Source organism: Lagenorhynchus albirostris, chromosome 5 (genome assembly GCF_949774975.1).
Source record: "Lagenorhynchus albirostris chromosome 5, mLagAlb1.1, whole genome shotgun sequence".
In the NCBI taxonomy this organism is placed as follows: Eukaryota; Metazoa; Chordata; class Mammalia; order Artiodactyla; family Delphinidae; genus Lagenorhynchus; species Lagenorhynchus albirostris.
This window is the reverse complement of record NC_083099.1, coordinates 17,839,137-17,861,868: the sequence shown is the minus strand read 5'-3', so window position 1 is coordinate 17,861,868 and position 22,732 is coordinate 17,839,137. Positions and strand designations below refer to the sequence as shown.

The 22,732-nt window shown below is 42.3% G+C and overlaps 1 protein-coding gene across 2 annotated transcripts in view; it reads right to left on the bottom strand.

Annotated features, from left to right (window-relative positions):
• The window catches only part of WWTR1 (WW domain containing transcription regulator 1), a 132,198-nt gene that overhangs the window by 11,589 nt on the left and 97,877 nt on the right, over positions 1-22,732 (bottom strand). For both annotated transcript variants that reach the window (XM_060149643.1, XM_060149644.1), the window contains exon 4: positions 13,524-13,726. In XM_060149643.1, the coding sequence (XP_060005626.1) occupies positions 13,524-13,726 (203 nt within the window). The remainder of the gene's footprint in view (positions 1-13,523; positions 13,727-22,732) is intronic.

Genomic DNA, 22,732 nt, shown 5'->3' with positions numbered 1-22,732 from the left:
TTCGATTGCAAATAATCAAATACTTAACTAACAAATTTTATTCAGTAATCTGTAAAAAGTAAACCAAAAAATGGAGTTTTTTTTTTTTTAAGGGGGATTTTAATCTCAATCTTGGAAGTAACTTCTGACTAAATCTAGAAAAACTGAATTATTTCCTATAGTTGTTTTTATGTGGTAGGCAGTGTGCATTAGAAATCTTATCTTCCAACCAAAGCTTACCCGGAGGCCTCACACACAAGAATAACAGGGATTGGACCTGGTGTGAAGAGCACAGAGGCCACCAACCTCTCAAACAGACTCATACACACAGTCTGAAGACAGCTAGTCAATGATATAATTTCTAGTCCTTTATAAACTGTAAATGCAAAGATCCTTTGGGCAATAACCTTCATTAACCAAAAAAATCAACTGTAACTAGAATATTCCAATTCTCCAAACTTTCTGAATAAATGTGGAGTGTACCCCTAAACGGATACCCATTTAAACATACAGCTTGAAGAGACTGCTGCATTTCTTTACATGTGACACAATTTTATCACCATATATCTTAAGAACACTAGTTGAATTTGCAGTTTCCAGGTGGTCTGCATTTCAATATAATAAGAATCATTTCTGGAACTTCACTGGGGAAAAAAATATAGATACAATGTATATATGAATTATTTGTCATCTCTAATGATATATCATATGAAAATAAAACGTTTAAATTATAAGAAAAATATCTAGTTTCTGATATTTTAAGCTTTCCTCTTCATTTAAATTACTCTGGGAATAGGTCAAATAGATACAATATGCATTTTAAAAGAATGCTTGTGTGTGGCTAAATATATAAATGAAATTCAAAAGAACTATTTATAATAACCAAAGCTGGAAGAACCTATACTATTATATATCAGGGAAAATGTGTCATGGTGCCATTTCACGTCTGTCCCCTCTATTTAAAATGAAAGATAACTGAAGTTCCATTCCTCAGCATCGATGTTTCCCTAACTACTTTGAGGACTTGACCCCCACGGCATCATAAGAGGCAATGCTCCGTTCTGCCTGTAGGGGGCTCGCACTATCATTTTCGCCTCCGAATGACTAACTTGGGAGAGAGAATACAGAAAAGGTGTTGAATATACCTGAAAACTAACTTTGCAATATAAATTAGGCCAGTCTGAGTTAGAAACTTTTCCGAGGGGGCAACACTTTCTTCGAGATTACTCTAAGATTATTCTTAAGTCACAGCAGCCACTGTGAAGGTTATGTTGGCCCCTGGCTCCAAACCCACCTGCTCCCTATCCCACCTGGACGGCGGCCCACAAAGCCTGCCTGACAGCCCTGTCCACGTCTCCTCCTTTGTCTCGGACGGGACCCCCTCACTCCTTCACTCCCTCCCCACTGCCCCTCCCACTTCCGGCATCTGCTCCAACTGTTCGTTCTGCTTGGAACGCTCTCCTCAGATCGTCCTGAAGTTCACTCCCTCATTGATGTCTGTCTCAACAGATGCCATCTCGTCAGAGATTACATTCAGTGTTCTTGATGAAAACTTACATATTTACCGTCTGTCTTTCTCTTTAGAATGTAAAGAGAGGAAAGGGACCTTATTTGTCATGTTCACTTCTGTATCCCCACTGTGTATAACAACCCAGGCATATAGCGGGCACTTGATAAAATATTCACTCAACGAAGAAATGAAAAATATTGCTGGAATTCAAATGGAAATATTTTAAATTATAATTAATAATAAAAGGAAAACTTAACTAAGATCATTCAATTCTCATCTTCAACCACAAGTATGAGTCAAACAACAGTCTACTGTATAGATCCCAACTAACCAGGCTCAAACTCCATCCTAATGAAATGATCCCACGGTGTTTCTCCTGCTCCCAACACAGGAGATGGGCAGGAGGGCAGAGTGGTCATGGGCAGGGATTCCAGGGCCAAATGCTTGGATTTGAACCCTGGCCATGCCATCTCCCAGCCAGTTATCTAATTTCTTTGTTCCCCATTGCTAAAGTGAGGATAATAACAGCATCCACCCAATAGGGCAGCTGTGGTGATAAAATGAGGTAACACATATAGGGTACTTAGAGCAGTGCTGGCGCACGAGATCACTTAATAAATGTTAACTAAGTATTATTACCGTCTTATGCTCTGTATTCCAATCCCAGAAAACTAAACAAAAGCAAAAGCACAAATAAACAACCTTAAAAGTCACACTACCACATGGAACTGACCCACTTTGAGTGGTCTGACAACTTTTCCTGGCCAACTTTCACCTTGGAAGGATTACACCAAATGTGAAGTTCATCATGAGTCAGTAAGGCTAAGAATATAACTTTTTAAAAATTTTACCAAGGAGCGGTTTGTAAACCTTTTTGTATAACATAAAATTGATTTTTAATGTAAGTGGAGAATGGTGAGAAGTTTCATTTCATTCAATTATGTCTTATAATAGTTCCATATTTAGATTTTTTTTTTTTTTTTTTGCCACACTGCATGGCATGTGGAACTTCCCCAACCAGGGATGGACCCTGCACCCCCTGCAGTGGAAGTTTGGAGTCTTAACCACTGGACTACCAGAGAAATACCCATATTTAGAATTTTTAAAGGTCTAGCCTTTTTTGAATGAAAACAGTTTCCTATTTCTGTTCATAAATTGAAACAGCAATACAAAATCTAAGGTTTGGAAATAAAAGAACTAACCTCACTAACACGTCCCCGTCCAAAGAAAGGAGGATTTTTATTTAAAAAAGAAAAAAAAAAAGAAACTAAATTTAAGTATAAAATTAAACCCCAGACGCAGTATGATTTGGGCTGCCACGTGACCTCCTCTGCCCTTGCCCGGGCAGAAATGAAAGGCAAACACCTGACTTTAGTCTGACCAAGATGGGGGAGTCAAGACTGAAGGAGAAGCGGAAGCAAAGGCTGCAGATGGGGCACTGGGCTAAGTGAACTGATGTGGAAACAGGGGGACAGTTGAACAAGGCTGGTCTAGGACAAGACTCAGGTCTCCAACTCAGAGCTGGCAGTGCAGCTGCCCTAACCCTGTGCTCCCTCCCCAGCTCCCGCCGGTGCAGGCAGGATAACACATGCTAACCTGGAGACACACCTGAGCCCCTTGGTCTGTCTCATCTCCCACCTCCACTCCAGTTCAGCAAGATCCTTTCCCAGTGTCCCTTCCACTCCCACCCACCCTATCCTCCCAAACAAGTCTTCAGTTTCCTGAAGTCCTCGGTACTTTGGGTCCCTCTTCATCAAGACATATCCCCCCACCCTTAGGGGTTCTGTTACATCACCTTTCCCAGGATGCCTTCCCTGACAACCATGACCACAGCAAACCACTACCTGCCCCTTTCCCACCCCTGAAGTCCAAAATAAAGCATCCAGCTGGGGTCTGAAACTCCATGTCTCACAGTACACTCCTCACCCGGCCCCAAAGCAGCTCTTCCTGCTGACGTCAAGCTTTCTCCTAATGCCGTCACCCCTTCTCCCAGCTCCAAATCTCAGTCAACTGTCTCCCTCAGTCCCCACAACAAGTCATTCATTTGCTCCTGTATTTATTTTTTAAAAATACTGTGGAGAGGGCTTCCCTGGTAGTGCAGTTGTTGAGAATCTGCCTGCTAATGCAGGGGACACGGGTTCGAGCCCTGGTCTGGGAAGATCCCACATGCCACGGAGCAGCTAGGCCCGTGAGCCACAACTACTGAGCCTGCGCGTCTGGAGCCTGTGCTCTGCAACAAGAGAGGCCGCGACAGTGAGAGAGGCCCGCGCACCGCGATGAAGAGTGGCCCCTGCTTGCCACAACTAGAGGAAGCCCTCGCACAGAAACGAAGACCCAAAACAGCCAAAAATAAATAATTAATTAATTTAATTAAAATGTTAAAAAAAAAAATACTATGGAGACTACCAGGTGCCCAGTACAGTTCTCGGCAACAGGGATACAGCAATGAAAAATACAGACGGTGTCCTGCCTCTTCAAGGATTCTAGAGGGGGAGACAGACTCCAACAGAAAATGACACAGAAGGGCCAAGCCTCATGGGGTCCGTCTCCCCGATATCTACATGCTCCAAACCTTCTTTCCAACTCAAGTCGTCTGCACTCCTTCTCTAGACCTACCAGTCTCCATGTGCAGGGGGAGATTGTTCTACACTTTGTCACGATCTTTACAAAGGGTGACCAGAGGAGAAAAATCAGGATAGGGAGCGGTCAGAGTGTCATGTCCTACGAAGGAGCAAGGGGACTGTTTAAGAGAGACTTGTGGTACACCATGGCTCTCAAACTATTATTGATTGCCACGTGGAAGAAGGAAGATTCCTTCTACCCCAGACTGGAGGCAGATCTGATGGAGGGCTTTGTAGTTAGTAGTTCGTTCAGTGATAGAACTGGCTGCTTCTCAATTCTCTGGGCTACTGGCCACTGGAATTTTCAAGCAGTTGTTGAGGGTTAAATGCTACTGGATATGACCAGGCCTTGGCACAGGAGAAAAAGTGTCCTTGGATTCAGAATGATGAAAGCTCAAATCCCAGCTGAGCTACTCCCTAGCTATAACATTTTGGAGTACATTTTTAACCTTTCAGTTTGTTCATCTGAAGAAAAAGAAAAAAAAAAAGACATAAGATTTATCTTGCTGGGCTGTTATAAAGATTAAAAAGCATATTTATCAAGAACCTGGCACAGTGAGGCAGTTACTAGAATGAGCTACTTACTCATGGTGTTAAATGTTTTAGGAGGTGGAGATGTTAGCTAATACTTGCGTATCACTTACTACTTGTGAAGCACTGCCCTAAGTGCTTTAACATACTATATCTCATTTCATCCTCCTGACAACCCAACTGTCTCCATTTTATGGATGAGGGCACTGAGGCACAGAGAGACTAAGCAACTTTCCCAGGATCTGGCCCCAGAGCCTGTTGTCATAGCCACTACACTCTGAGGAAAGCCAAAGATTGAGGTCGGCAGACCTCAAATTTTCAGCCCTTTCACCTACTGGCTATAGGACTTGGGCATGTTATTTCATTTCTCTGAGCTTGTTTTCCCAGCTATAAAACAGAAATACCAACCCCCCTCCTTCGGGCAGTTTAGAGGATTTAATGAAGTGGCCTGTTTCACTGCCCTGAACACAGTTTCCCTCTCTGAATTGGAAAAGAGATGGAACTGGACATAGTCTCTGATCCTTTTCAACGTATAAGGGTGGAGCTAGTGTCCTGGGAATTCACAAGCACATCCAGCAAAGTTATAAGTTCAGATTTTAAAGGCCAATTTCAGAAAGATCTGGAAAGCTGCCCCTGGTAACCTCACCCCTACCCTGCTCCACCACAACTTTATTTTTTCTCTACATCCAAGCTGGGGGTGGAAAGACTGTTGCAAAATAAAGGCTTGGGAATCTCTTTCAGAGTTTGTGGTCTTCCATCTAGCTCCCTAAAACGAATAATTACATGCGGGTTTACAAGCACCCTCTCCTACTGGCTGGGGGAGGGGGTGGTGTGTCAAATAGCTGGAGGGGTGTGAAAGACAAAGGCCCATCTGTAAGAGGAAGGTGTTCCTGGAAGCAAACTTCAAACCTCCTTTCCTTCCAGCTCCCCACTGGCCTGCAGCCTGCCTGTGGAATAAATCAAGAGAGGAGGTGAGAAAGTCAACAGCAGTTGAAAGCATCCTGCAGCCCTGTCCATCCCGGGCTAAGGGAGCGCCTCCCGCCAGCCAGCCCTGGCCCTCCCTGGAATGTACTTGAAAGGAAAGACAATAACCTCTTCTGAGGGTGCCTGCTTGATTTAGGTGTGTGTGGCCAGGGATACTACAAAAATGGAAGATTGTACTGTTTTAATTAGAAAGGGTGGGGTGAGTAGAAACAAATGAAAGCCAAAAAAAAAAAAAAGACAATATTTTGAAATCCTAACATTAAAACAGTTATTCTGGTGCAGAGAAGTTGCTCTCTCTGCCGAAACTTCCCCGGACTTCAGAGGCAGAATACTGAATTATTTACCTTCTTTATAAGGAAAAAAAAAAAAAAAAAACAGGCCCAGTGTAAATTTCTTTTTAACTCTGTGCTAAGGGATTCTAGAAATTCACTGTCACATTTCCTGGAGCCTCCCTTTTGGAAATACCTCATCACACAAGCTCAGCTGCCAGGCTCAGACTGTCGAAACTCTGACACTTCGGGGAAGACATTTGTTGAGTCCATAATTATTATCCATGGCCTGTTTGATGCTCTTTTAATTCAGGATATAAATAGCAATCTTGTGTTGCTCCATAATCTCTGTTATCCTTTAGAATCGAATTAAGGAAAACATTATATGATTTAGATAGTCTCCTCTTAAGAAAAATAGCTGAATGGATTTCGAGGTGGAATATTTCTTCGTACCTCTGATCTTATCAAGATCCGAAATATGAAGCTGCTTTACATTTGTGCAAACCTGGTGAGCCTCCATTTAAAAAAATGTGTTTGTACTACTCAGCCATAAAAAAGAACAAACTGTTGCCAATTGCAGCAGCATGGATGGACTTGGAGGGTGTTATGCTAAGTGAAATAAGACAGAGAAAGACAAATAATGTACAATATCACTTATATGTGGAATCTAAAAAAATGCAACAAATAGTGAATATAGCAAAAGAGAGGCAGACTCACAGGTGTAGAGAGCAAGGTAATGGTTACCAGTACAGAGGTTGGGGGTAATACACAGATGAGGGGTGGGAGGTACAAACTATTGGGAATAAGACAGGCTCAAGGATGGATCGTACAACATGGAGAATATAGCCAATGTTCTGTAATAACTGTAAATGAAAAAACCTTTAAAAATGAATTTAAAAATTGTAATAACCTATAATAGAAAAGAATCTAAAAAAGAATATATATATATATGTATAACTGAACACTTTGCTGTATACCTGAAACTAACACAACATTGTAAATCAACTGTATTTCAATACAAATTTTTTAAAACTGTATAAAAATATTTTAAAATAAATAAATAAATAAAAAATTTAAATGTGTTTGATTTATAATATCTTTCAAAAGGGTCCCTTTTATTTATTTATTTATTTTTGCGGTACGCGGGCCTCTCACTGTTGTGGCCTCTCCCGTTGCGGAGCACAGGCTCCGGACGCGCAGGCTCAGCGGCCGTGGCTCACGGGCCCAGCCGCTCCACGGCACGTGGGATCTTCCCGGACCGGGGCACAAATCCGTGTCCCCTGCATCGGCAGGCAGACTCTCAACCACTGCGCCACCAGGGAAGCCCTGGGTCCCTTTTAAAAGAATTGGTATTTATCAGAAAATGGATTATTTCTGGGACTTGTAGGCAAAGAGAACACTGACAGCAGTTACAATGGAAGCCCTTTGAGGGTAGGGACCAAGCCTATTCGTTCACTGCTGTGCGTTTAGTGCCTAGAGCATGCTGAACAAATGAATGAATGAACGTAGACAGCCAGGTTACTCTACAGGGATCCACACCCTGGGTGGACAACATGACCTCTGATGTTGCAGTCAATCCTGAAACCTAATTCTCTGAAATGCTTTTCTAAAAGGAAATTATAGCCCCAGGTGCTGAAGGCAAGACTCTATGAAGCAGCCACTACTTAGGCTATGATATGACACTTTTTAACGTCTCTAAATAGCTATTCTTCACATGACAAAAAACAGACCTCAGAACCTTCCCTGGACCAGCGCTGCTCACAGCCGGGTGTGTCCCTCCCCCGGGCCCTCGGTCAGGAATGGCTGCCAGAGGCCGGCCAGCTGGCCGGCCAGACCCGGTAGTGGTTGTCAAGCCCAACAAAAATCTGTGAGACCTGCCAAAAGAATTCTGAGGCCTCCTGCCCAAGCCCTCTCCCCTTGTCCCTGTTGCCCTGGCAACCAGAGGCCGGGCTTAGTCAGCATTTTTGTTTGACAAGCTGCTTTCTCCTGTCCACTGAGCCTCAATTAAGGGAAGGATGGGGGTAAAAGCAGTGCTGAGTCTGCCTGGGAATAATAACCATTTCCCAACAACGCAGAGGGAGCGAAGGCTTCTTCACTTAAGACTCTTCCAGGCCCTGGAGGCTGACGGGAAGTCCTCGAGGTTAAAATCATCTTTGAGGCAGAAGGTCCCCCAGCTTCATATTTAAATGAATAATACAACGAAATACTCTCCTCAGATAAAGCCAAGAGTCTGTTTTTATGTCAAGGAATTGTTCTTTCAGAGGGGTAAATAGGGACTGCGAAGCCTGTTTCTCAATTTCTTACGAGTTACTCAAATTTTCCATTTCCTCCGGTAAAGTTGTAAACATGCCCTTTATGATACTGAGCAAATACTGTGTTGGTTTTTAAGCTGTAACAGCAGAATAATCTATAGTCTTGTGGGCACGTGTGGCTCATAGTATTTTAAAAATTTATGTCCAGAAACGTTGGAGAAAGGATTCCAGGCAGCTTAGAATAGATATGTCCAAACTCACAGCACAACTTCCATGGCTGATACAGAATAAATAAATGACTTCCCAATATATTAAGAAAAAGAGATAACAAACAGTAGTATTCTCTACTACCAATTTTGTTTTAAAAAACAAAATACACATGGATACATACGAAGACTGGAGAGAAATCACCAACATCTTCATAGCTGCTCTCTTTAGGTAAGAGTATAAGTGATGCATACATTCTTTCCTGGTTTTGATTATTTTAAAACATTTACTACAATGAATGTGTTTTGTCTTTTCTGTGCGACACTTTTACTTTATTATTATATTTACTTAGAGTCGAATTCACTCTGTGAAACTGTACAGTTCTAAGTTTTGACAAATACATAATACAGTTGTGAAGCAGCCACTGCAAGCAAGACACAGAACTGTGTCATCCCCCACAAACCCCCTAGTGCCTCTCCTGTGGAGGCAGCCCCTCCCCGATCTTTAACTGTAGCAACCACTCATCTGTTCTCTGTCCCTATAGTTTTGCCCTTTCCAGAATGTCATATAAATGGAATCATACATTGTGAAGTCTTTTTTCTTTTTCTTTTTGGGTGCACTGCGAGGCATGCGGGATCTTAGTCCCCCGACCAGGGGTCGAACCGGTGCCCCCAGCAGTGGAAGCACAGAGTGTAACCACTGGACCGCCAGGGAAGTCCCATTATGAAGTCTTTTGAGTCTGAATTCTTTCAGTTAGTAAAATGCTTTCTCTCATCTCAGTCAGAGAAAACAAACAAAAAAAACTACTAAATTATATTTTTAAAAGTTAAAAATGATTTTTTACTTAAAAAAACTTCATAAACTGAATTCTAACTTTTTTTTCTAATATGAAGGTAGCAGGAAGTACATCTTCAACTGAGAATTGCTTTCTTTCCTAGGGTTGCCGTTTCTTAGATGAGCCTGAAACCGCTTCACGGCGTTTTGGAAAACTTAGCAAAAATAAAACTGATTATCACGGACAACGGAGAATGTCTTTCATGAGAATTCACTCTCCATAATGTCTGTGACAGACGCTGAAAGCAGAGAAAGTTCCACTTTCCTAATAAGGCCACGTACTGCAGACCTGGCTGGGATCCCCTTGGGCTCGTGGCACCCCAGCCCTTGGAGCACCTGCCACATTCTGAGATAATTCATCAATTATCAGATACAAGCAGTTCCACTCTGTTGCTACAGCAGCCAATGCTAAATTGTAGGGATCATTTTTAACAAAACTCTTCTACTTCAAAAGATTCCTAATCAGGGGAGATACCAAACCTCACCGGCCCTTTGATCAGAGTTCTGTTGGCCTGTGGGAACGAGGAAAAGAAAGAAAGAAGCACCTTATGCTCATTTTCACAGAACTCTGGGCTCTGGTGCATCTGGTCCCTGCTCCAGCTATGAAAGTGAAAGATGGCAGCACTGGGACCCCACGAAGTAAGGAATGGTTTGAATTTATCCTTCTGGCCACCAATCTGGATTAGAGTTCATCATTTTGTCTCCTTTGCTAAAATGTGAGTTATCTGAAGGCAGCCATGTCCCACTTATCTTTTTAGTATTTCCCACAACATAAATGTTGGGTGAATAAACAAATGAAGAGATAAAAGAAGGAATGAAAAAAAAAAATTTCCATCCTGAAATAATGGAGGTTCACTTCAGATCTGTAATCAGACTTTCCTCAACTTCATTTGTTAATATCTCTGGCATGATTTCAGAGACAAGTTAACATCTGAGCCCTAGGCATTGTGAGGTGTACGTCAGACTGTGGAACGAGAACCGAGGAATTGTTTTCTCCACAGCACAACATCAGACTACATGCCTGGAGGAACAATGGCACAGAAACAGAAAAAAGAACAAGAGGGAGAAGGAGATGAAGAAGAAGAAGAAAAAGGAAAAATAAAATAATATTTACATGGCATATAACTCATAAGGACCTTTCACATTTATCATATATTTAACAATAATAAAAATATACAGAGTAATGGGCTTCCCTGGTGGTGCAGTGGTTGAGAGTCCGCCTGCCGATGCAGGGGACACGGGTTCGTGCCCCGGTCCGGGAAGATCCCACATACCGCCGAGCGTCTGGGCCCATGAGCCATGGCCGCTGAGCCTGCGCGTCCGGAGCCTGTGCTCCGCAACGGGAGAGGCCACAACAGTGAGAGGCCCAAGTACGGCAAAAAAAAAAAAAAATATATATATATATATATATATATATATGTACAGAGTACTGATGACTTCCCAAGAATTAGGAACAAATTCATTCTATTTATTAAAATTTACCAACCTCCTTTCCTATCATAAAGATGGAGCCTAGGAAGGGGCCTCTCTCCCAGAAATTCTCCCCTGATAGGAAGGTCAGGGCCTGCCTGCTGGGCAGGGACTTCAAGAAGACAGGCTGGACAGCTAGGGCCCTCCTGCAAACTAGAGGAAGGCCAGGGGAATTACAAAGTGCCCAGAAAGCAAAGGATATTCAGGAAGTTGTTGACTACGTAGAACAGGGAGTGGGACAGAAAGAACAAATGGCACAGACAATCTTCAGAGCTCATCAGGACCACCACTGCTTCCGTCCCTCTACCTTCCTACCAGGTGCTGGAAGGCGGCTAAACAGGTGAGCCAAATATCACTTTTACTTCCAATCCATTTCCCTGCCCCACCCTGGCTTAAGTGCAAATAGCGAGGCTTAAGGGCAAAGCACCAAAAGAAAGCAGTAAAAAAAAACCCCACAAAGGTGATACACATACTAATCCACACCTGAACAATCAGACATCTTGGCAAATGCCACTGTCATCAAACACTCCAACACCATTTACTGTATGGCCTTAAACAATATCTTTGACCCTGAGTATCAGGCTGCTGCTGGATGGGGAACATGTCTGCCACGACTTAAAAAAGTCTCTTTAGACCTTTTTTCCTGTATCCATAATAAAGATAAAAAGACATCAGAACAATCCATTCCACCTTCTTCTCCTCCTCTAACCACACACACACACACACACACACACACACACACACACACACACAAGCTCACACGTTCAAAGCTGAACTACAGGAGACTCTGGGAGCAAATCTGGACAGCGTTCCTCCCCGAGGTCCTGTACAGTGGAGTCGACGCTGTCATGCAGCAAAATACTCCAAGTTCCACAACCTCTAGGGATCAGCATTTAAGGAACTTGGTTGGTATTTCTGTAATATGAACCATCAATACTAACATTCTGGTTCAAAGGCACCTATGGTTGGAATAAAGGAAACAATTTGGGGCACTTTTCTCCACCCCTTTTCAGAAATACTTTCTGTGGGAAAGGAGGAGGTGGGGTAGGGGAAAGAGAAACACAGAACGAGGCAGAAACTGAGACACAAGTCATTCTTTGCGGGGGAAAAAAAAAAACATTAAAACTTATAAATGCTACTATAATACTATTTATATTACTCTATATTATAAAATAGATAAATTATTCCAAACAGAATTATTATCCAAAGACAGAAAACCATAATACAATCATTTCCTGCTAAGAAACATGATACTGTATATCTAAAAACAGTATAAACAAATGCTACCCTGAAATAACCGTGAAAGTTCAGACATAAATCCTCAGGGTAAAAAAAGCACAACGATGGTTATATTACAAAGTTGTATTCCTCAAATTTAGAGGCTAGTTCAACAGAACAACAAAGCACAATTTATATTCATTTCCCACATTTTCAAAGGCTATGTATAAGAAATTCTTTTAATTCATCATGTTTTTTAAACTTCATACAGTGTAGATACTTTATATTTTAGAATTTATTTGAAATTTATTTGATGAGAAATACATTATTTACCTATGGCAGTCAATGTATATCTTTGAAAGTATCAGATATAACTAAAAGAAAAAATCGTGTTTACCCTAATACCCCCAGCCCCCTGGAAGAAAGCTTTCTGGAACAGTTAAAACTATTCATTTCCGTCCACATGGAAAGGAAGCTACCCGTGTATCTTGCTTCATGTGAGTCATAAGGCAAAGTCTGAAGAATTAAAACAATAAACTGAAGCCTTCCTCCCCAAAATGCAGCCAGCAAAATTTATGAGACCTGAAAGCATGGGCTACATGAGTTTAGCAACACAGAAGAGAATTCTGCTTTTGCACAGACCAAGCCACTGAATCAGGGAGAACACTGTGGGCTCCTTCATGGATTTTCTTTTCTTTATTTTGTGAAGTGAGGCCCTGAGCCTGACTCACAGAGGACACACACTCTGTTGACTGACTGACTGAATGAGGAAATGGCACTAAGTGCCTGATCAAAGCCCAGGGGGTTTTGCAGAGCACTCTATCAGAGTCTGTATGCAAAACATTTTCCTTTCTTTTTCTCATGCTCCACGATGGATCAAAGATGGTTGCAGATTCTTTGTCATCTCTTCCGTGGAACATCCCCTCTGCTATCTGCTCTAATTGGGGGTGGAGGGGTGTGCTGTGACTGCTCTGTCCAAGAGAATATGGAAGAACTGACTCTGTGGCAGTTTCCAGAGCCAGGCCCGAGACCCTGGCAGCTTTCAATTCCTGTCTCTTAGAACATTCTCTTGGGGAGACCCAAGCTGCTATGTAATACGTCCCACTGCTCTGAGATTGCCAAGCTAGAGATGCCGTGGGCAAATACTCCAGCTTTTAGTCCTAGCTATGCTCAGTCTTCCAGCAGCCCTTTCCATGGTGCCACACACTTGAGTAAACCCACCTTGGACCCTCCAGGCCAGGCTACCCACCGGTCGACCACCGTTAAGTGACCTCAGTCAAAATCACGTACAGCACAAGAACAGTCCAGCTGAGCCCTGCCCCAATTCCTGACCACGAAATGGCGTGATATAATACAATGGCTATTGTTTCAAGCCACTGAGTTTTGCGATAATGTATTACACAGTAATAAATAACTGGAACGTATTCTTCCTCTCCTTCTAGTGATTAGCAGTGAAAGCCACAGGCAGCCATGCTGATACAGCTAGTCTTTGTACTCATCTACGTTTGGCTCTCAAGACAGTGCAAATAGATGTTGGAAGTTTGAAGCAGCGCTTTGGGCTTTTAATGCGATGGCAAGTAGATACCTACCCACTAGCCTTGCCACCAAAGGCCACGAAGCCTCCACCAGGCCCCACCGAAGGCCATACCTGCCTCATGAGCTCCTCTTGACGCATCCTAATTCTCTCTCTCTCCATCTGGATCCTCTGAAGCCGAAGTTTCTGCTGCTGCTGCTGCTGCGTGGTCAGCGCGTTGGGCATACTCATGAGCCCTGCTGGGGGGTTCTGAGGAGGGTGGCTCTGCTGGCTCAGGGAACTGGATGCCATCTGCTGCTGGTGCTGGTGATTCATCACTACAGGAGGGAAGAACAGGCGGGTGAATGACCAGGGACCACAGCACCTTATCAAAAAGAGATCATCAGAATGCTTTGCGCTTTACACTATAGATTCCTGAGATTCCTTCCAAAGCACTTTCCTGTTAATCATTACTGTTGAAGTAATTATTACCTTAATTCAATTCATGGAGGCTCAGATACTGGCCCTTCTCCTGGCTCACCTAGTCGTGGCTTTTGTGCCCTGTTAAAAACCTGATTTCACACCTTGCCTGTGTTCTAGAATACATTTTAAACCTTTCAGAGAACAGAGTGGTCGTAAGTAAATTCCACACAAGTTGACACAGCATAAAAGCTAATTTCACCAGGACATCTGGGGGTGTGTATGCACGGTCTCAGATAAACTGCATGCTTATGGCAGGGCTAAGGAGGGCATGTGATCGTTGACAGGTGGTGGGTAGAAAATAATACTTAGGATGGATGAGTGAATTGACGAGCGACATGTAAAACATAGTACCTAGATCAGGGACCTACACAAAAGCAGGACGCCATTCACGCTTTGTTAAAAGAGGGTGCCCCAAAGAAATTATTTAGTGAGAAATTATTAGTGAATAATTAGAGAATCATTTAGTGAGAATTATTGTGAGAAAGAAATGATATAAAAATGCTAACAGCGTTTGTGATTGGATAAAGCCACAAGAAGTGTTTGAAACTTTTTACGGATTTTCTATTTGTCTGCATTTACCGACATTTAAAATTTTGGCATGCAGTACTTCACTTTAGAAAAAAAAAATTTGTAATCCTTTAATAAATTCTATAATTGGTGTCTCCCCACACCACCCCACCCCCCGCCAAAAAATGCATCTTAAAAAGTGCTAGCTTTCCTCCAAACAGTTTACCAGTCAAATCTGCTTAACTTCTGCCTGGGTAATATCCTACAATAAAGAAAACCATGCTTTTCAGTCTATTTGCTCCTAGGTCAGGGCCAAAGGCAACAATGTGTAATTTTATATACTTACTTCATTTCTGAGGGAAAAAAACGCTCAATTTTTGCTATATTTGGTATCATTACCTTTAAAAGATAAAATTATTGGCATACTTTACTTAAAGTTCAAAGTAAAATATTTCAGATCATCAGTTTGTTATGGATATTACAAGGGAACATATTTTATAACTAAACTTTCTTAGATGAATTTTAAATTAGCCTAATCAACTATGTATTAAGTGAATGTGTAGAAAACACACACACACACACATTGAAAAGAAAGTACCAGGAAACCCTCCTACACTGTTTGTAGGAATGTAAATTGGTATAACCACTATGCAGAACAGTACGGAGGTTCCTTAAAAAACTAAAAATAGAACTACCATATCAGCCAGCAATCCCACTCCTGGCCATATATCTGGACAAAACCATAACTTGAAAAGATACGTGCACACCAATGTTCACTGCAGCACTATTTACAATAGCCAAGACAGGGAAGCAACCTAAATGTCCGTGGACAGAGGAACAGGTAAAGAAGATGTGGTACATATATACAATGGACTATTACTCAGCCATAAAAAAGAATGAAATAATGCCATTTGCAGCAACATGGATGGACCTAGAGATTATCATACTAAGTGAAGTAAGTCAGACAAAGACAAATATCATATAATATCACTCATGTGGAATCTAATTTTAAAAAATGATATAAATGAACTTAGTTACAAAACAGCAACAGACTCACAGACTTAGAAAACAAACTTATGGTTACGAAAGGGGAAACGTAGCGGGGAGGCATAAATTAGGAGTTTGGGATTAACATACACACACTATTATATATAAAATAGAGAATCAACAAGGACCTACTGTGTAACACAGGGAACTCTACTCAATATTCTGTAATGACCTATATGGGAAAAGAATCTGAAAAAGAATGAATATATGTATAACTGAATCACTATGCTGTACACCTGAAACCAACACAACATTGTAAATCAACTCTACGCCAGTAAAATTTTAAAAAAGAAAAGAAAATACCAACACTGAAGATTTTCTGTAGAAGAACTGGTTTCCTTAAGGAAGAATTAATTCCATGACAGGAACTTCCTCTGGATGGGAGTAGAGGTGGGGTAAAAATACTTTTTTTTTTGAAATTTACTTATAACTCACTCAAATCTTTATCCCATTCCCACTGTGTGCTGGGCACTGGGTTTGTAGTTGAATAAACAGCTCCTGCCTTCACAGGAACTCACAAGGAACGTGTGAAGAAATGAGGTGGGTTTTTATGCTTGGCCGTGGAGCGCTAGAATGTTAGGCTTTGTAAGGACTCCTGGAAAGCATCTAGTCCAGCCTTTTATTTTGTGAAACCCAGGGAGGTGAGGGGCGTGCTCTGCTTAGAAACAGGTGGAACCAGGGCCACAGTTGAACCCCCAACACTCCGTCCACCTGCCCTTTCAACTGTCCTTGGCCGCCCTCTGCCACACCTGAAACTGAAGACCAGGAACGATCACTGAAACTGAGGCAACCCCGCTACACACGGTTTCCCTTCAGTTGATCGCAAGGAAGCACCACTTAAACAGCAGACCCTCAAAGCACTCAAAACAGGGCCCTGGGACAAAGGTTGCTCAGGTTACAATTAGGAAGGGCTCAAGGAAGGTTTGGACAGATGTACAACTCTGCTCAATCCCAGGGAAGTCACTCGAGGCAAGGTAAGATACTGGAGTATTCTGCCCAAACAGTTTGGGCTTCACTTCCCGAATCAAGCCCACCACCAAGAACTCTCATTTCTTGGCACCGTCCCTGGCACACAGGGAAACTCAGTAAACGATGGGATGAATGACTGAAACCAGCTGGGCATTCCTTATGTTCTCAGTTTGAGAACAGAAAAAAAGCACAGCTGTGATCAATGCCAAAATAACTGAAATAAGTACGCCATTTCTACAGCTTGTTGGAGCGTAATCACAATCTCTATTTGAAGGCCTGGGTGGGAGGGTCAGGGATGGGACACACACTGTGTCATCGGGGAAAAGTTCTCTTAAATACCAATTCAAGTAAGACAAAGTCCAGATATCCAGAAGGGTTTAATTCATAAGACCTCCTTCAGGCCGGGAGAAGGACGCTTAGATGGAAGAATAGTGATTATCCCCTGGCACAGTCGTTTCTGAACCTTCCGAAAAAGTATGCTCCTATTTTTCTGATGTAACTACTATAGACAAAAAAAAAAAAAAAAAAAAAAATTGTGTCTATAAGAGAAATGTGTAAATTGACTATTTCCAATATCAGAAATCCCCAGGTTAGGAAAAAAGCTTAAAAATGTTAAATTTTTTTGTTAACTGTTCAGAGGTTATGTTCATTTTTATAACTCAGGTTCTTTGAAAAATATTAAAACCGGCTCAAGTCTGGTACTTACTGACATGACAAATCAGACCCATCTGCCGTAACTTGGGAAGACAGCATTGTCAGTCTACTCACACAGGATTCTGTTACTCCACTCCACACACTGTCCAGATACTGCTTGGCAGGTTTTATTGATGTCTGCCTCCTTATCTGGGGGAGTCTAAGACTTGGAGAAGATCTCTTCCAAAACCACACCCTTGCGAGCCTTTGAAACACCAGCCCTTACGGCGACCATCCATTGGGAAGGCATGGTGGACATGCTGCTTTCTCCCAGTTAATTTAGATTTGATCCTTCAGACTACACTCAGACTAAACATCTCCAGCTATTAACTGTAGTGACTGGAAAAGAGTAGAACTTAGCCAGTGGCTTTGTTTTCAAAATAAAGCACACCCACCAACGGAGAAGTCTATATGAGAATATTCACCATAGTATTGTCCATAACAGCAAAAGACCAAAAACAGTGTCCACCAATAAGAGATCATGATGCATTCATTCAGAGGAATTCTATGTGGCTATTCTGAAGAATAAAGAAGCTCTGTAGGTCCTTCTATGGAACAATCTCTAAGAAACAATGTTTAGAAGAGGGAAGAAAAAAAAATCCAAGGAAAAGAAATGCAAGTAAGAGCATGCCACTATTTGTAACTAGAAAAATGGAGGCAGTGGGCATTCATATCATATCAATACATATACAGCAAATCTCTCTAGGAAAATACACAACAGTGGGTGCCTCTGGAGAGGAAACGGGGTGTCAAGGATGGGAGGAGATCTTCCTTTTCCTCTTCTGCACTGTTTGAAGTTTTTCTGTGTGCATTTATTATTTATGTAAAACATAAAAATGTGAAAGTAAAAAACAGAAAACAAAAGCACGGTCATGGCTCCCCTGGTGGTTTAGTGGTTGAGAGTCCGCCTGCCGATGCAGGGGACACGGGTTCGTGCCCCAGTCCGGGAAGATCCCATATGCCGTGGAGCGGCTGGGCCCGCGAGCCATGGCCGCTAAGCCTACGCGTCCGGAGCCTGTGCTCCACAACGGGAGAGGCCCACGTACCGCAAAAAATAAATAAATAAAGCAGGGTCATGTATGCATCAAATATGCAAAATATTTTCTTGGTGGACTGAAAGGAGGTAACCCCCAAATTATTTGAAAAAAAACGAATAAGGCTTAAAATATAGTCAAGATCCTCAAAACTAAGAGCCTGCCTGGTGCAACTTCTTGTGAAGGTGAGGAAACAATACCCAGAGAAACAGTGAATTTGGTCAAAATCATAAAATGGTCCAGGGCCTAGAAGCCAGGTGTCCTGCCTGACTCAACCCAGGTGCCCATGATTCCACCTGTCACTCTGTTCCCTCTAGTCATTTCATTTCAGACTGTTTTTGAATCTTTTATTAGGTTGAATCTCATGAACTTCACCGATGGTTGAGGTTCTAGCTACTCAAAGACAAAGAGGCAACAGAGGCCCAAGACAGAGACAAACAGAGAGGAGGTCCTCAGGAGAGCACAGGAAGGAAAACATCTAGACTTGCAATGAACAAAATACTCCTTGGGATAATATTCCATAACATTTTAGGGAAGAATAGTTCAGTTTAAAAAAAAAAAAAAGAAAGAAAAGCAGCAGAGTATCTCAAATGCAGTATCTGAGGCCAAACCAGTTAAGGGCAGACTGCCACTAAATGCCTCAAAAAGGCTAAAGACCTAGTCAAGTTCTAGACTTTTGCCAGTCCCCACAGAAAGGAATAACCCAAACAGAAGATTTCTCCATTGAAGCAGGAATGTATCAAAACTAAAGCAGAAAAAAAAAAAAAAAAAAAAAAAAAACCTAAAGCAGAGACTTCTTTTTTTTTTCCTTCCAAGAGAGTCAGAATTTAAATTGAAACCCACATGTATCTTTTTCATTCTTTTCATCTCCTTTTCCTTTCTCTCTTTTTTTTTCTTTCTTCTTTGATAATTGGCTTTCTCTTCTGTGTTTGGCAATCGAACATAACCAAGCTCTACAGATATGTAACCAGAAACATTTCACTGCTATTATTCAATATAAAAGAGAACACCAAGAAAAACAAAACTCCACAGCATCTGAGATATGAACACTCTTTTGATTTAATGATTGTATCCTTGGTGAAGTAAACGGTCAACATGGGAATGGGGTGTGCAGAGGGGGTGACTACCCAGACTCTCTGTTTAATGCTGCCCAGGACGCTGATGCACCCTCTGACCTGCTCCAGCAAACACACTTGGTCACGTCTACAAAGCCCCACAAGTAGGCTTGAGGCCAGGAAGGTCCCTGGACTCAGTTCTAAGCCTACACATCATTTGTTGTATAAGAAGCAGACGTGGAAAAGGTGAAGGCTTCACTCCTGAACTTTTGCCTTTTGCAGCAGCAGGGACAGAGAGCGACAGCTCACAGACAAAGTGTTTGGGCAGCTTCCCCAAGCCAGGAGCTGCAGACGAGGAGGGAGGCCAGGGAATCAGGTTGTCCAGCGGGCCTCCTGGAATGTTTGACAAATGTCTTTCTGGCCTCGGAGAGGTTCAGTGGCTTGCTTTTCTGTGTCCTGGGCTTGCTTCCCTTGTTTTTAAAATAGGCTATGGTTACACACACACACACACACACACACACACACACACACAAAATGCCAAATGAAGAAAACAAAACCACAAGATTAGGCTCAACTACAAAACCTGTCACGGGCCTGCATGGGGCTGGCTCTGAGCAGATTATGGAAAGGACAACCAGCTTGCCAATGGCTAGAAGCCACACCTAAGCCCTAGAAAGACACAGAAATTACTTTATTCCCTTCAAATCCTTCTCCCTGATGCACATGTGAATCTGGGGAGGGCAGAGAGGAATACCTTTTGCTAGTTATCCACTGTTGTTCAAGATACAAAGTAACAGAAAAACAAAACGAAACAAAATGCAAGGAAAGCGGGGGTTATAAGAGACTGCCAGAATATCTGCTGAAACTCTCCATCAGCAAACGTTGATTTAACAGGAAAATCTCAAAGATGCTTTAATTTGTACTCCCGTTTTCGCGGGTGGTAAACAGAATCTTGCTAAATGAACTTCAGTTCCACATATTCAAAGTAACCTTTTAGTTTAGTTTTGGGCTTTCTTTCTTTCTTTTTTACAAGCTTCTATGATAAATCATCAAGCATTCCAAAGAACCCTTCTAACATCATCCCTTGAGCGTGAGAAGAGCTTTGAAGAGGCTGACTTTTTGTGAAAACCTGGTTGCAGTGTCCTCAAAGTAGACGAATATGCAACATTCGAATACTGTACGCACCTTGGGTAATACACTTGATTTGGGATGTGGGAAACTTCCTCCTCCCATTTGGAACAGGTGTTTAATTCAGTTTGACGTTTGGGCTAATACGTTTATATAAATTGCATCAGAAACACATTCCAGAAACCTAAACACCCATGAGAGGGCAACACAAGCTCTCCTGCATCATGGACTGTTAACAACGGGAAGCTTGACGATCACTCCATTCTCTGTCCCTGCTCTACAAATGCTGAAACGGGTCTGTCACAGTGAGTGACCAGTTGTCCTAAGTTTGACTAACGGGTTTCCTGGGACACGGGACCTTCAGGGCTAAATCCAGGAGAGTCTCAGGCAAATGGGATTGGTTGGTCACCCTAAGCCTGTGAATGTCCGTGTCCCCAGAGCTAACTCATGGCAGTAGAACCCAAGTTTCCTATTTCCACGCTAATGTGTTTCCTTACAAAGAGAACCAGCGCCCGTATGAAATAACCGTCTGATATTTAGAATGACAGTCAGGCTGCCCAGATTAGCTCTCAGTGTGTCCTCCATGGGTTACAACTAGCTGCCTGTCCTTTTGTACCCATACAACTTGGTAATTGGAGAGGGAATATGACGCCTGCACTTACTCTGTAACTTTTTAAGGAAATCAAGCACTATTTATGACATTGCATTGCACCACTTGTAAACATGTACTTGGTTAAGGCTTAAAGTCAGGAAATCTTTCCTGTTGGATTCTGGGTTGGGCTATACACACAGAACAGAAGCTCTTTTAAGAAACACTGAAGCGTTTTCTTCCTGTGATTTGAACTCTCACTTTCCTGGGGGCTGGATTTGTGCTCTTTATAAATAAGACCTAGGAAGGAGCCAAGTCTGCCCCTGCCCCTTGGAACCAACCCCAATGATACGGATGTTCCTTATAAACATAGAACACAAATAATTTAGTGCATTTCAAACCTGACTTGCTGATGCATACAGTAGGCACTAAATACATTCTCCCTGAACTAAACTTCAGGGTTTATGGGTCAGAAATTGGTGTATGATATCAGTTCATTTGTAAGAAGGTGATCAGCATAGACTTTTCTAATTTAAAAGAAACATAATATGAAGAAAACTCAGAATAAACTGGAAATCCCTCCCCACCACACACACAGACACAACTCTTTCTCTTGAGGATGCGTTTTAATCACTACTCCCCTAATCTTACAAGTGAATATTTAATGAATACTAGACTTTTGTGGCTGCTTTCCCTTTACTTCCAGAACATAGTTCCCTGTTCAGGACCCATTGCTCTGTTTTATCATTAGTGGTTTACAAACCCCACCACACTCATCACAGCTGGGGCCATGTATTTACACTACTTTGAAGCGTCACCATAGAAGTTCAGGCTGGAAGGGGCTCAGTCCATTTCGACCAGGGTTCTCAAGTCTTCTTTTTAGCAGCAGGATCTTTCTCCAGAGCCTGATATATGGCATGAGGCAGAGACACCCCACATGGGCAGGGGCTCATTCACAACACGCCTGGGGCCTGTGCTGGTGCCAGTGAGCGCTTAAATGGCAGCCCTTTTGACTCTCTTCTCTAAATTTTCTTGGTCTGGCTTTCACTGTGCTTTCCCTACAGGCGTTTCCCAACTCTTGTGTCAAAATATTAAACAAAGTTTTAAAATATGTTGAACAGACACAGCTCTTGGAGACTGAATACTAACTAAGCTTAGCTTCTGCTCACATGCCCCTGAAACCCTGGCATGGGGCCTTGGGACACAATTTAAAACCACTGACTTAAGCCAATTCACTCATTTTTGAAATGAAGAAACTTGGAAGTTTAAGTGACTCAGCACAAATCACAGGCATAGACTGTGACAAACCTAGGAAGCCCAGGGAATGTGCTGGAATGCATGGCTGGCATGGGAGGCATTGACCACCAATCACTGCCCTGTCCTGCGATCCAAAAATATTTACTGAGTGAAATATGGTGACAAGGATTGAGGAGTTTCCTTTTCCCTATTTCATGAAAAGGTCTAATGCAGACTAATTTAATTAACTTATTTACTTATAAAATGATGAAATCAACACGGATCACATGTTACAATGACACCCTGCGTGATCTGGTTTTACAGAGAATGGTATAGGGCTTTCTTCTTCAGTCCTTAGGAAAAAAAAAAAGACAAAATCAGATAACTTTGAAGAGTTACATTTCATAATTCAGGAAGGTTTCAAGGAGAAGAGGTGCTGCCATCAGGCAATACTAGCCCTTCTGGCCACAGCGGCTTTGGGGAAGTAATGATATGCAACGCACAGAAGCCAAAACAGGTGTAAATCGTATCTGACATATATGCAGACCCAGCCACACCAAGCTTCAAAAATATTTCAGCAGCAAGAGTGTCTGGGTGCAGCTG